The 16,253-nt window shown below is 43.4% G+C and overlaps 1 protein-coding gene across 4 annotated transcripts in view; it reads right to left on the bottom strand.

Moving 5' to 3' along the window:
• LOC126072932 (peptidyl-prolyl cis-trans isomerase E) overlaps nt 1–16,253 on the bottom strand; it is a 31,416-nt gene that overhangs the window by 5,096 nt on the left and 10,067 nt on the right. For all 4 annotated transcript variants that reach the window (XM_049878867.1, XM_049878866.1, XM_049878865.1 and 1 more), the window contains 4 exons: nt 16,151–16,251; nt 13,723–13,846; nt 7,804–7,989; nt 155–297 (listed from right to left, as the gene is read on the bottom strand). In XM_049878867.1, the coding sequence (XP_049734824.1) occupies nt 155–297; nt 7,804–7,989; nt 13,723–13,846; nt 16,151–16,251 (554 nt within the window). The remainder of the gene's footprint in view (nt 1–154; nt 298–7,803; nt 7,990–13,722; nt 13,847–16,150; nt 16,252–16,253) is intronic.

Below are 16,253 nucleotides of genomic sequence, written 5' to 3' on the forward strand. Positions count from 1 at the left end.
GGGAGGAGGTGGGGGTAAAGAGCTGCTTAGGGTACCCACCCCACCTGCCCACTCCCACCCTGGAACCTGTCCCCTCAGAGGGAGCGCCCCTCAGCTCCCGCACAGGGCTGTGCACCAAGGGCAGGGGAGGAGGAGGCTCGTTCCGACCACCTACCTCAATCTGCCGCAGGATATCCAGGCCTTCGGTGACCTCCCCAAACACCACGTGCTTGCCATCCAGCCAGTCTGTCTTGTCACACGTCAGGAAGAACTGGGAGCCGTTGGTGTTTGGACCGGAGTTGGCCATGGAGAGAAGGCCTGAGGGAGGAAACAACCACACTGGCTCCCTGTGCCCCCGGCTCCCAGCCTCGGAGGACATCTGTGCAGACCTGTCTATGGCCCTGCAGCCAGGCAGGCTCAGAAACTGGACGCACAGCCCACTAGGGTGTGTTCAGCTTGTCATTCATTCAACTAATACTGATTTGTTCTTTCATTTATTTCACAAATATCTGTTAAGTGTCTACTTTATAATCAGGCCCCTGTTGAACCCTGGGGACAATGGTGAGCAAAACAGTCCCCAGCCCTGTGGTAGAGCTCAGCCTAGTGAAAGAGTCACTCAAAAGATAACTGTGGATTTATCTCAGGAATGCAAGGCTGGTTTAACACCCAAAAACCAATCAATGTAATACACCAAAGCTACAGAAGAACAAAAGCACATGATCATATCAATAGATGCTGAAAAGCATGACAAAATCCAGCACCCTTTCGTGATAAAAACACTCAACAAACTAGGAATGGAGAAGAACTTCCTCAGCCTGGTTCTTCATCTATGAAAAACCACATGGTGAAAGACTGAACACTGTCTCCCTGTGATCAGAAACACACAGACGTCTGCTCTCAGCACCTCTATTCAACACTGCACTGGAGGTTCTAGACATGGCAACTAGGCAAGAAAATGAAAAGGTGGCATCTAGATTTGAAAGGAAGATGTAAACTATCTGTATTCGCAGATGACATGATCTCATACGTAATAAATTCTCAGAAATCCACTAAAACACTATGAGAACTAATAAATGAGTTCAGTAAGGCAGCAGGATACAAGATTAATATATAAAAGTCTATTCAGTTTCTATACACTAGCAATGAACAGTCTGAAAATGAAATCAAGAAAACCATCCCAATTATAAGAGCATCAGAAAGAATAAAATACTTAGGAATAAATTTTTTTTTAAAGTATCAAACTTACACTCTGGAAACGATAAAACATTGTTGTAAAAAGCTGAAGACCTAAACAGATGGAAAGATTCTATGTTCATGGATTAGAAGACATAATATTTTTAAGACGGCAATACTCTCCAAATTCATCTGTGGATTCAAGGCAAACCCTATCAAAATTCCAGCTAGCTGTTTTGCAAAAATTGACAAAGTGATCCTAAATTCATATGGAAATGCAAGGAACCCATAATAGTCAAAACAAGCTTGAAAAAGAAGAACAAAGTTGGAGGACTCACACTTCCTGATTTCAAAACTTATTACAAAGCCTCAGAACTTAAGAGGGTGTGGTATTGGCATAAGAAAAGACACAGAGAATCAATGGAACAGAACTGACAGTCCAGTAATAAACCCTTACATTTATGGTCGGTCAACTGATTTTTGACAAGAGTGCCAAGACAATTAAACAGGGAAAGAAGTCTCTTCAACAAACGGTGCTGAAACAACTGAATATCTGTGTGCAAAAGAAAGAACTTGGACCCCTTCTTCACACCACACACAAAAGTTAACTCAAAATGAATCAAAGAGCTAAAGCCATAAAACTCTTTGAAGAAAATTAGATATGACACCAAAAGCACAAGTAACAAAAGAAAAAACAAAGTGGACTTCATCAAAATTCAAAACCCTTGTGCTTCAAGGGACACCATCGAGAAAGTGAAAAACAGGCTACGGAATGAGAGAAAACATTTGCAAATCATTTACCTGGTAGGAGACTTATATATGGAATATATAAAGAATTCAGTGATAAAAAGAAAACCCAATTTAAAAAATGGGTAAAGGATTTAAATAGACATTTTTCCAAAGAAGATACACAAATGACCAACAAGCACACGAAAAGATACTCAACATTATTAGTCATCAGGAAAATGCAAATATAAACCATAGTGAGATACTATTACACCAAACCAAAACCAAATCTGTTGCCATCTCATAGCAACCCTATAGGACAGAGTAGAACTGCCCCATAGGGCTTCCACACACGAAAAAAAAAACCACACTAGTTGCAGTCAAGTTGATTCTGACTCATGAGGACCCCATGTGTGTCAGAGTAGAACTGTGCCCCATAGCAACGGCTGACTTCTCAGAAGCAGACTGCCAGGCTTTCTTCCGAGGCTCCTCTGAGTGGACTCAACCTTTTGGTTAGCAGTCAAGTGCCACACACACACTAGAATGGCTGTAATAAAAAAGACAGATAATAACAAGGATACAGAAAATTGGAACCATCATGTATAGATGATGGGAATGTAAAATGGTGCAGCCGCTTTGGAAAACACACTGGCAGTTCCTCAAAATGTTAACAATAGAGTTATATGACCCAGCAACTCCGCTCCTAAGTACAGACCCAGGAGAAATGAAAACACATGTCCACATAAAATCTTGTACACAAATCTTCACAGCATTACTTATAATAGCCAAAATGATTAATTTATGGATATTACTGAAAGCCCTGGACTGGATGTGTTTGCCTGGGCCAGTGGTTCTCAATAGGGTAATACTGGAACTTGGAATGTATGAACTATGAATCTAGGAAAATTGGAAATCGTCAAAAATGAAATGGAACACAAAAACATCGATATCTTAGGCATTAGTGAGCTGAAATGGACTGGTATTGATCATTTCGAATAGGACAATCACGTGGTCTATTATGCCAGGAAAGACAACTTGAAAAGGAATGGCGTTACATTCATTGTCAAAAAGAACATTTCAAGATCTATCCTGAAGTACAATGCTATCAGTGATAGGATAATATCCATATGCCTACAAGGAAGACCAGTTAATACGACTATTTCCAAATTTACGCACCAACCACTAAGGCCAAAGATGAAGAAACTGAAGATTTTCACCAACTTCTGCAGTCTGAAATTGATCTCACATGCAATCAGGATGCACTGATAATTACTGGAGACTGGAATGAGAAAGTTGGAAACAAAGAAGATGGATCTGTAGTTGAAAAATATGGCCTTGGTGTTAGAAACAATGCTGGAGATCACATGATCAAATTTTTCAAGACCAACAACTCCTTCACTGCAAGTACCTTTTTTCAACAACATAAATGGCGACTAAAAAAAAAAATTTTTTTTAATTTTAATATATGTGGACCTTGCCAGAGGAATACACAGGAATCAAATTGACTACATTTGTGCAAAGAGACAATGAAAAAGCTCAAAATCATCAATCAGAACGAGGCCAGGGGCTGACGGCAGATCAGATCATCAACTGCTCATATGCAAGTTCAAGTTGAAACTGAAGAAAATTAGAACAAGTCCACGAGAGCCAAAGTACGACCTTGAGTATATACCACCTGAATTTAGAGACCGTCTCAAGAATACATTTGACATTTTGAACACTAATGACTGAAGACCAGATGAGTTGTGGAATGACATCAAGGACATGACACATGAAGAAAGCAAGAGGTCATTAAAAACACAGGAGAGAAAGAAAAGACCTAAATGGATGTCAGAACAGACTCTGAAACTTGCTCTTGAATGTGAAGTAGCTAAAGCAAAACGAAGAAATGGTGAAGTAAAAGCTGAAGAGAAGATTTCACAGGGTGACTTGAGAAGACAAAGTATTATGATGACATGTGCAAAGACCTGGAGACAGAAAACCAAAAGGGAAGAATGCTTGGCATTTCTAAAGCTGAAAGAACTGAAGAAAAAATTCAAGCCTCGAGTTGCAATACTGAAGGATTCTACAGAGAAAATATTAAACGACATAAGAAGCATCAAAAGAAAATGGAAGGAACATACAGAGTCACTATACCAAAAAAAAACTGGTTGACGTTCTACCATTTCAGGAGCTAACATATGATCAGGAACCAATGGTACTGAAGGAAGAAGTCCAAGCTGCACTGAAGAAACTGGTGAAAAACAAGGCTCCGGGAATTGACAGAATACCAATTGATATGTTTCAACAAATACAGCACTGGAAGCGCTCACTCATCTCTATCAAGAAATCTGGAAGATAGCTACTTGGCCAACCGACTGGAAGAGATCCATATTTATGCCTATTCCCATGAAAGGTGATCCAACTGAATGTGGAAATTATTGAATAACATCATTAATATCATATGCAAGCAAAATTTTGCCAAAGATCATTAAAAAGCAGCTGCAGCAGTAAACTGACAGGTAACTGCCAGAAATTCAAGCTGGATTTAGAAGAGTTCATGGAACCAGAGGGGTATCACTGCTGATGTCTGCTGATGTCAGATGGATCCTGGCTGAAAGTAGACAATACCAGAAAGGTGTTTACCTGTGTTTTATCGACTATGCAAACGCATTCGACTGTGTGGATGATAACGAATTATGGATAACACTGTGGAGAATGGGAATCCTGAACACTCACCTGTGCTCATGAGGAATCTGTACATGGATCAAGAAGCAGTTGTTCGGACAGAACAAGGGGATACCGCATGGTTTAAAGTCAGGAAAGGTGTGCATCAGGGTTGTATTCTTTCATCATACCTATTCAATCTGGATGCTAAGCAAATAATCCAAGAAGATGGACTATATGAAGAAGAACAGGGCATCAGAATTTGAGGAAGACTCATTAACAACCTGTGTTATGCAGATGACACAACCCTGCTTGCTGAAAGTGAAGAGGACTTGAAGCACTTGCTGGTGAAGATCAAAGACCACAGCCTTTAGTATGGATTACAGCTCAACATAAGGAAAACAAAAATCCTCACAACTGGACCAAAAAGCAACAGCATGATAAATGGAGAAAAGACTGAAGTTGTCGAGGATTTCATTTTACTGGGATCCGCAATCAACGCCCATGGAAGCAGCAGTCAAGGAATCAAAAGACGCATTGCATTGGGCAAACCACCTGCAAAAGATCTCTTTAAAGTGTTGCAAAGCAAAGGTGTTACCTTGAGGACTTAGGTGTGCCTGACCCAAGCCATGGTGTTTTCAATCGCCTCATATTCATGCGAAAGCTGGACAATGAATAAGGAAGACCGAAAAAGAACTGACGCCTTTGAATGGTGGTGTTCGTCAAGAATACTGAATATACCGTGGACTGCCAAAAGAATGAATACATCTTTTTTGGAGGACGTACAGCCAAAATGCTCCTTAAAAGTAAGGATGGTGAGGACTTCATCTCACATACTTTAGACATGTTATCAGGAGGGATCAGTCTCTGGAGAAAGACATCATGCTTGGTAGAGGGTCACCAAAAAAGACGAAGACCCTCAATGAGATGGAAAGACACACAGTGGCTACAAAAATGGGCTGAAGCGTAACAACGATTGTGAGGATGCTGCAGGACCAGATGGTGTTTCATTCTGTAGTGCACAAGGTTGCTATGAGTCAGAACCAGCCAGACAGCACCTAAAAACAACAGGGACTACCTGGAAATTTCAGGGTATGCTTTTTGTTGAAAGAGCCCTGAAGCAGAGTGATTAAGCAATTGTGGTTCGAACCCCCCAGCTGTTCTATAGGAGAAAGATGTGGCAGTCTGCTTCCATAAAGATTTAGCCTTGAAAACCCTACGGGCCAATTCTACTCTGCCCTATAGGGTTGCTACAGGTCAAAATCAACTGAATGGCAACAGGTTTTTGTTGTGATACCGGCGGTGTTGGTGACACAGTGCTTAAGTGCTTGGCTGCTAACCGAAAGGTAGGTGGTTCGAACCCACCAGCCACTCCACAGGAAAAAGATGCGGCAGTCTGCTTCCATAAAAATTTCAGCCTAGGAAACCCTATGATGCAGTTCTATTCTGTCCTACAGAGTCACTCTGAGTCAGAATCGACTCAAAGACGGGTTTGATTTTGTTGTTTTTCCCACTGGTGACTCAATGGCAGTGAGTTTTTGGTTTACTAGCTTTGGTGGCATTAGTGGGTAGGGGCCAGGGAATCGAGATGCCCAGCAATATCCCACCCAACGAAGAGTTATTCTAAATTTTCTTGGACTTTCAAGTTCCCCGACAAGCGTTCACGTAGGTAAGAAAAACTTGTTTATATGATCTGAGCCTAGAGGCTAACTCCATTTTATACATGATTAAAAAGGCATAAAGAAAATCAGGAGAGAGAGATGCTGTGCCAGCCAAGTGAAGAACAAGGTCCAGGGAGAGCGTGATTAACAGTGTCAAATGCTGCTAAGAGCTGGGGAAAAGGGCTGAGAACTGACTGCTGGCAAGATGAAGGCTGCTGGAATCCTTGAAGAGAGTGAGATAGGGCGGAGATGAAAGCATCGCTGGAAGCAGTGAGCTACATATCTCTTTTAAGAACTTCTGCCAAAAAGGGACTAGAGAATTGGAGTGGTAGCTGGAAGGGGAACACGGATCAACAGAGAGTTGTTTTATTTGTTTTAAAGACTGGTAACACTGCAGCATGCTTCCACACGGATGGGAATGAGTGAGTCAGTGCGCGGGGTAAAACGGAAGACGCAGGACAGGGAGGAGAAGGACCCAGGGTCCCAGGGCAAGGGCCGGCCTCAGATTGGAGCCGGGAGGTTCACCACTGTCTCAGGAAGGCAGGCAGATCAGTGAGGACCACACAGGCAGGTTAGCGGCTCTGCCCACGGGAAAACAAATTCGTTCTCTTTTGATTGCTTCTATTGTTCAATGAAATAAGAAGCAAGACCATCAACTGAGAGTGTACAAGGGCAATGCTGGAGGTCTGAGGAGTGAGGAGAAGAGAGTTAACTGGAGAAACCTGAAAGGACCCTGGGCAGTGCTCAAGGCGCCCTTATGACTTGTACTTCTCAACTCAAAGGGGACTAGTGAGCACCACAGACAGGGAGGCTGGTACTGGGTGAATATGAGATCACGAGAAAGGCAGTGGGGCTTGAAGGCCTAAGTAAGGAAAGTGTGTACAGTGATGGATCCCAGGATCCAAGCAAGGCCAATGCAGAAGCGTGGACATGGGGGTGGACAGTGGGTACGGGCTAAGTATCCAATGTATGCCAACTATGAAAGCCTCTGAGAGGACATCACTGTGACAAAGGATGGAATCTGAATAATCACTGTAGATTAGATAATAGCACTGCGTGTGTGAGTTTTCTTGATTTTGATAGCTCGTGCTGTGGTAACATAAGCAAGTGCCCTTGTTCTTAAGAAATACACACTGAAGCATTTAGTGATGAAGGCACATGAGGTCTCCAATTTATTCTCGAATGACTCTGAAAAAAATGTGCATTGTCTATAAATATATAAAGAAAAAGAGAACTAGAAAATAATGGTCGCAAATGGAAACGACTGGTGAATCTGGGTGAAAGGCTTATAAAAGCTCCTGTGTGGTTCTTGAACCTTTCTGTAAGTGTGAAATTATGTAAAATAAAGTTACAAAAACAATCACAACAACACACCACTGTGGTATCAGAACCAGGCTTCTATGATCCTTTCTCTTGTAATAAAAAGAGACTTATATGAACTTGAATAAAAACACACAAAAAACCTTTATAAGCCCAAAGCTTACTCCACCCCAGCAAGGCTGAACACTGCCCACATGTTCAGTAGCTGTGACTCCTCAGAGCTGCACCTGTCATTGCGTCCTCCACAGCATTAACCCTAGCCCAGCCTCAGTCACCACAGACACCAACTGGGTCCTACCTGGTCCCGTGTGTTTGAGGATAAAGTTTTCATCATCAAACTTCTTCCCATAGATGGACTTGCCCCCGGTGCCATTGTGGTTCGTGAAATCGCCGCCCTGGCACATGAACTGGGGGATGATGCGGTGGAAGCTGCTGCCCTTGAAGCCAAAGCCCTTTTCATGGGTGCACAAGCAGCGGAAATTTTCTGGGGTTGAGAAAGAAAAAGACATTGAGGTAAATGAAAAATATCTAACTACAGACTTAAATTCCAGCTCTCAGAATCTAAAATATGTACGTATTATCTTTATTTACATTAAATATTTACATGTGGTTCTGCCACACAAGTAGACTGAACGGACCAGGGGACAGAATAGAAAGTCCAGAAAAAGACTGAGGTACATATGGGAATTCCGTATTTGATAAAGGCTGGCATCTTAAATCATTGGCGCAAAGACGAATTTTTTACACAATGGTGTAGGAACAACTGAATAAATACTTGAAAAAAGACGAAATCGTATCATAGCTCACCCCATGCCAAAAATAGAAATGTAAATATAAACAAAAAAAATTTAAGGACTAGAAATAGCATGGGTTGGAGTCCTTATAGCCTGGGTGTAAGAAGCTGTTGTTGTTAGGTTCCAACTCATAGTGACCCTGGGTACAACAGAACGAAACACTGCCCAGTCCTGTGCCATCCTCACAATCGCTGTTATGCTTGAACCCATTGTTGCAGCCACTGTGTCAATCCATCTTGTTGAGGGTCTTCCTCTTTTTTGCTGACCCTCTACTTTACCAAGCATGATGTCTCTACTAAGACTCAAAATTCAAATGCAATTAAAAAGAAGGATCCAACTACATAAAAATAAAAACATTTTTGCATGAAAAAATGTTCTGACGCATGCCACCGCATGGATGAACCTTGAAAACATTATGCCAACCAAAAGAAGTCAACTGCAAAAGGACACACACCACGTGAGCTCACTTACATGAGATAAATAAATATACAGAAACCAAAGAGGATCAACGGTTACCAGGGATGGGAGTGAAGGGAAGAGGGGGAGCTTTTCTGGGGCCCCTGAGGTTATGTTAATGGTGGTGGGATATTTTGGAAAGGGACAGTGATAATGGTGGCACAATATGAAAAATGTCATCAATGTCACTGAATTGTAAACATGGAAGTTGTGTTGGCAAATGTTCTGGTATGCATGTTGTGTATATTTTCACTACGAAAAACAAAACTTTTGCATGTCAAAAAACACCATAATCAAAGTAAAAAAAAAAAAATGACAAACTGGGAGAAATATGTTTGCAAGATATATCATAATAAAGTGCTAATATCTTAAAAATTTAGGGGAAAAAAATGAAAAACCTAATTGAAAGAAAAGGCAAAAGACATTAACAATTTCCCTCCAAAAATGATACAAAAATCATTAAATATATAAAAAGATATTCCACTTCACTCTTAATAAGAAAATGCAAATTAAAACTACTTTGAGATTCCATTTCTCATCTATCAGATTGCCAAAAATGGAAAAGCTGGACACCACAATCTGTTAGAGAAGTCAGGGAGCAGGCGTGCCCACGCACTCCAGGGAGACTACAGAGTGATACTGCCCCTGCGAAGGCAATCTGGCAATGTCTGACAGCTGTACATGCATTTATTTACGCTTTGACCCAGTAATCCCACTTCTAGGAATTTACCAGAAAGATATATCTCTAATAATATGAAATTCATACGTACAATGTGGCATTATTTGTAATTTCAAGATAATGGGAACAACCTAAATGTCCATACACAGCAATCTGGTTGAATAAACTATGGTACACCCACACAAGCAAGGACTGTAAAAATGAACAAGGAGATCTCTATGAACTCAAATGAGAAACATTCTAAAAACAACTGGCCTACAGTCTTCAAAAATGGCAATGTTATAAAAGACAAAGGCTGAGAAACAGTTCCAGACCGACTGCCACTGTTGCTCCGTTGCCTTCAAGGTGATTCCAACTCACGGTGACCCCGTGTATGTCGAAATAGAACTGTGCTCCATAGAGTTTTCAATGGCTGTAGTCTTATAGAAGTAGATCGCCAGGCCCTTCTTCTGTGGCACTGCTGTGTGGATTCAAATCGCCAACCTTTTGGCTAGTGGCCAAGCGCAAACCGTTTGCGCCACCCAGGGACCTGGTTCCAGACTAAAAGAGACTAAGTTGACATGACAATTAAACACAATGTGAGATCCTGGATAAGGGGAAGAAATGTTGCTATAAAGGCCAGCATTTGGACAATCACTGAAATCTGACTCTGGACTATGCGTTGTATCATAGCATTGTCCCAGTGTTCAACTTCCCGATTTTGATCACTGTACCATGCCAACGTAAGACGCTACCCTTGTTCTCAGGAGATGCATGCTGAAGTATTTAGGGGTGAAAGGTCATGATTGCTGTAATTTACTTTCAAATGATACAGCAAATAATAACAATGTAGAGGAGGAAGAAAAGGAGAAATAGGCAGACAGCAAGTATTAATGGCAGGTGAACGTACATCGGAAACTCTGGTGGCGTAGTTGGTTAAGTGCTACAGCTGCTAACCAAAAGGTCGGCAGTTCAAATCCGCCAGGCGCTTCTTGGAAACTATGTGGGGCAGTTCTACTCTGTCCTACGGGGTCGCTATGAGTTGGAATCGACTCGACAGCAGTGGGCTTGGTGTTCTGGTTTGAATGTACATCACGAATAGATGACTATGCATTACACAGTCTTCTTGCAACTTGGCCAGAGGCTTGACATTTTTTCAAAATAAAAAGGTTTTTAAAAAATTAAATGCTTATTCTTCATTTATCCAGTCACCACACCATAGGAAGGGGCAGGCCCATCTGAACATTCTGCAGCACATCACACTGGTCCACGGTATCAGCAGCACCATGATAACAGGACCAGAAGAATGAGATGTGGCACGTCCTCTAGAGACCTTTATGTAAGATGTGTGCTCCACAGGGATGAAAAAAAATCTAAAGAGGATTTAGAAGATAGTGAAGGTTTCAGGGGATATGACGGTATAGGTATCCAGGACAAATCACTGCATCTCACACCCCATTTCCCCCCAATAAGAAGGAAGCACAAGGCCTAACAGGCTTTTTCAAGTTCTGCAGACAGACTACCGCACTTGAGAAAACAGCTCTGACACATTTGCTGAGTGACACCAAAGGCCGCCAGCACTGAGGGAGGCCCAGAGTCAGAAAGGGCCCTGAAGCAGGTCCAGGCCCAGCAGATGTATGATGTGCGAACTATGTACGGTGGGAAAAGACACCATGTGGTGTTTATAGCAAGCACCAAGAGGAGAATCACAATGTAGACCTGACGGGTTCTGGAGCAAGGCCCTGGCATCTGCAGCAGAGACTTCTCCACCATCTGAATGCAGTTCTTGGCATGGCACTGGGCCCTGCCGAGATGGAAAGCCTAACCACACGGTGTCAACTGACCATGTGGCCAAAGCTATTCATCATGAGTTGGGTTCTGTTAGACTCAACAAGACATAAGGTCTGGCAGGCCCAGCAGCAATCTACCATAAGACGGAATGGCGCACTCAAGGTCAGCCGTGAGCAGGGCCAGAAGGCACGAACAAGCTACATGGCAGGTGGCCAGACCCTCCGTGTCACCTACTGTTGTTGTACCCGTGTCTCTTCCTCAGATCATACCTATGGCCATGTGGAGGTCCCTTATGACCAGCTGACATAGAAGTAGAGAGGACAAGCTTGGTTCACTGATAAGCAGCTTGATATGTAGGGGCAAGCTGAAAACAGACTACTGCTGCACTACAGCTCTACTCAGGGGTGGCCCTAAAAAAAACTGGGGATGGGAAATCCTCCCAAAGGGCAGAGCTTCAGGCAACAAACCTGGTTACCCGCATTGTGCAGAAAGAAAAGTGAGCCAAAGTAAGAATATATACGAACTCAAAGACAGTGACAAATGGCTTAGATGGCAGGTCAGTAGCCTGGAAGAAAACAGACTGGAAGAGGTATGGGGAAGAGGCATAAGGATGGAACTATGGGAGTAGGCACACAGTGTGAAGATCTTCGATGTTTATGCTCACCAGACAATATTCACCAGAGAAGCGGTATTAAACAACAAGCAGACAGAAAGACTCAGCCAACTGACATCAGCCAGCCTCTTCTGCCCATTGCTGCCCCAAAAGGTACATGGGCAAAGCAGCCATGAAGACTAGCATGGAGGCAATGTAGGAGACCAGAGCATGGACTTCACTTACCAAGGCTATCTAACTATTGCTACTACCACACGTCCAAATTACCAGCAGCTGAGACCAATGCTGAGCCCCCATCCTTCAGATCAACCAGCCACTGGATGGCATGTTGATTATATTGGATCCCTGCAACCCTGGAGGGGGTAGCAATTCATCTTGACAGGAATCCACAAATATTCTGGATACAGGTTTACTTTTACTGTCTACAGGGGTTCAGCCAGCACCACCATTCAAGGACTTACATAGTGTGTGATCAAATGACATAGGGTCCTGTGTAACAAGGCATCAAACCAAGGGACCCATTTTACAGCAAAGAAGGTGTGGCAGTCAGCATCTGAACACGCGATCCACTGCTCCTTTCAAATGCCACACTGTCCAGATCTGACAGAGAGGTGGAAAAGCCTTTTGAAGGTGCACCTGCGGCACCAGCTTAGAAATGATAACCTGTGAAGACAGGCACAGTACACACCCTAAACAAATGACTGTTACAGAGTGCTATGTCCCTGGGGGTCCAGGAACCAAAAAGCAGAAGTCAGAGTGGCTCTGCTGATCACTCTACTTTCCATCCCAACTCAAGAAAATTATTATAAAGGACAATATTGGGACAAGTGATGAAATTTTGATATGGCCTTAACTTACCAACATTAAGTTTCCTAATTTTGATAGTTGTAAAAGGAATAGTTTGTTCTTAGGAAACACACCCTGAAATGTTTAGGAGTAAAGGGCCATAATATCTTCAACTTCCTCACAAATGGTACAGTGAAAAACACATATATTGTTTTTCTTTTAGCTGCCATGGAGTTGGCCCCCGACTCATGGTGACCCCATGTACAACGGAACAAAATGCCCAGACCCGTGCCATCCCCATGATCAGTTACCAATCAGACCAGTATGATCCATAGGGTTTTCACTGTCTGATTACTTAGCCAAAAAGAGAAAGGAAGTTCTGATACATGCCACAACATGGACGAGCCTTGAAAACATCATGCTGAATAAGTCAGTCACAAAAAGATAAATATTGTATGATCCCACTGATATGAAATATCCACAATATGCAAGTGCAGAGAGACAAAAGTTCATTAGTGGTTACCATGGGTGGGATGGAGGGAGGGGGAAAGGAGGCCACAATATTTAGGGGACACTGATCTTCTGTTAAGGGTGATGGAAAAGACTGGGGAATGAATAAGGACGGTTGAACACAATGAACGTAACTGTCACTGAACTATACGTGTGAAGGCTGCTGAAATGGCAGATGTTTGTTACATATGTATTTATCACAACAAAAAACTGATACATACATATATATGCATGCGTGTGCACACACACACACATACGGAAGTATGATAGCATGGAGGGCAAAAAGTAATAAATGAGTAAAGGATAGATGAGAGTTTCTTATTCCTGTAAGTTTGAAAATAGAACCCAATTTTTAAATTACCAAAAAAAAATAAAAGCCAAACCAGAAGGTAATTAAAACGGTTTGTATTTTTCAACTGCTTACTCTTTCAAATAGTTCTAGAACTTCAACAATGCCAGTTCTGTCTTGTTTGTTACTAGATGCTGGGATCTATGATGCCCGAGACGGATTTAGGCAGAAACAGTGGCAAGGGCCCGGCATTTCCAGCTTCGTCCCCAGCCTGCTCAGCCACTGGCTCCCAGCCGTCCTGACCCCCGAGTTTTGCTCACCTGCTGTCATGGGAACAACGTCTGAACGCAGGAGCATCTGGAGGCGGCCAGCCGGCTTGTTCCCGATCTTGATGTCCATGTACACCTGAGGATTCGAGCGGGCCTTTTTTGCTGTGGGTTCCCCCTAGATGCAAAAGAAGTTACTAAGTTATAAAGGGTTCTCTGACTCCCCAACTAGGAGGGCAATTCTTCTGAACACACACCTAGAACACAACTCCAGTGAGCAGGCTGGGACTTTTCTCTGTGAAGAGGAGCGAGGTGCTGACAGGGAAGGCCTTGGGCCCCAACAGGGCTGGAACAGACAGGGGACACAGCCACTGTACCCAGCTGGACCTCTAGTGACAGGGTACCTCAGCACCATCTAATGCAAGCCCCACCCCACAGGCAGCTGACTCATCAAGCGCACCCTCAGACATTGGCTTCACCCTAACCTGCAATCACAGAACAACATTTTCTGGCCCACAGTACACGAATCTCAACACTCTCACACCCCAGTGCAGGCCTGTCCACCTTCCTCCAGTAAACTGACCCCTTTACATAACAATTCCTCCTCTCTGTGCTTAACCCTACGTGTTCAAAGGTTGGCCACAATGGAAGCAAGGTGGGCCTAAATGCTGAGAAGACAATGGAGGACATGGGAGCCTTCTTTGTGCTTTAAGTGGACAAGGCTGATCAGAGCATAAACAAAATATTCAATACAAGCCCTTCCACTTGTAGTTACCTCATTTGTAGTTTGGACTAATATTTCAACATATTAACATATTGAGATATCAGGCCAAGAAACAGGGTTAGGAAATAAGTGGAGTGGCCCCTGCCCTTAAGGAACTAGCTGTCTAGTAGGGGAGGGACAGCTACAAATGTGAAAGGCAGCAGAGATCCTGGAGCTATACAGCCTTGCTTCAGATCTCAACTCCACTACTTACTAGGTGTATAACGCTGGGCAAGCTATTCAACCTCACTGTGCTCCAGTTTCCTCATTTGGAATTGGAGATGATAAGACTTAACTAAAAGGATTGTAATTGGGGTTAAATTATTTGTAGTACCCTCAGAAACACTCCCTAACATCAAATACACAATATTTAAGCATTTAAGTAATTTCAACGTAATACATTGAATACTAGGACAGAGGGTACTACAGGCGCCCAGAGGCCACGGGAGCGCAAAAGAAATGCTTATACTCAATTGGAGGATTCAGAAAAGTTTTCTGGAGAAGGAGGTAACTAAGCTATGAAAAATCAGCAGGAGTTAGCCAGGTAAAATAAGGTGAAAGGGCATTTTAGGCAGAGGAATTGCTTACGGCGCTGTCTAGGAAAATATAAACTTGTTTCTAGAGTGTAAAACAGGAATGAAAAGTGGAGAGATGGGTAGGGGTCAGAACGTGGAGTGCCCTTCTGCCCCCTGTGTTGGAGCTGTTCTCAGTCCTACAGAAGGGAGCACCAGAATGCTTGCGGAGAGAGATACAGTGAGCCCTGTGCTTTAGAAAGTGCCTCTGCTGCTAAGAATAGGAAGAGAACAGATCTGGGGAAAGGAAACCAGTTAGGAAGCCACTGTAATTATTCACTGGAGAAATGACAAGGCAAGACAACAGCGGCAGCAACAAAGAGGAGAGGAGAGATTCAGGAAGATTTGAAAGAGAAAATCAGCAGGAAACGGTAACGTATTAGCTAAGAATTATAATGAGGGACCTAAGATGAGACTGAGGTTTCTGGTTTGAGTGACTATGTGGAAGACGGCAAAATTAACCAAGATCGAGCACCCAGGAAGACCAGAGTGAAAGGAGATGAGGAAATCCATTTGGGATATGCTTTGTTTATTTAAGGTGCCAGTGAGATTTTTCAGGCAGAAATATGTGGAACTCAGGAGAGAGGTCAGGACAAAGGAGAGAAATCAGGGAGTCACTAGCACATGAGCGTTATCACCTCAGACAGAAGACAAATGTGGCAGGAACTACACGGAAAGCGTGGAGACAGAGGAGCTGAGGGCTAAGGAAGGCACTAGAGAAACACCACTGTTCAGACGGTGGACAGGAGGAGGCCCGGAGAAGCACTGGTTAGGGTGGTGTATTAAGAAGCAGGAGAAAGGCCCGAGGCAGGGAGGGCCTTTGACCTGTCCACAGACTGAGGGGACAGTGCCTCAACCTTATTCTGCCTTCCCGGAATCAGAGCAAGAATAGGAGACATGAGTCTGGAGACTTCGGTGAGGGCGTGGGAAAGGTCAGGAGGGCAGAGACAATGGTAATGAGGAGCACTCACTGTCCTCTCTAACCTCAGACTTCTGCCTCGCGTGACACAACCACGGATCGATACCAAGCACACATACAGCCCTATAAGGACACTTCTCCACTCAATTCACCCAGTACCACCCACATCAGAGGTGCCCTGGGTGGAAGCACAAGTCTCTCTTCGGGAAGCACAGCCCTCAAACTTACCTCCTGAGTTTCTGCTTTGGCAGGCTGTGACCCTTCTTCCTCTTTACTCTCTTCAAGAGTCTTCCCTGAAAACTTCTTCAACCAGTCATCATCTGACCAAACT

Source organism: Elephas maximus, chromosome 3 (assembly GCF_024166365.1).
Source record: "Elephas maximus indicus isolate mEleMax1 chromosome 3, mEleMax1 primary haplotype, whole genome shotgun sequence".
Lineage (NCBI taxonomy): Eukaryota > Metazoa > Chordata > Mammalia > Proboscidea > Elephantidae > Elephas > Elephas maximus.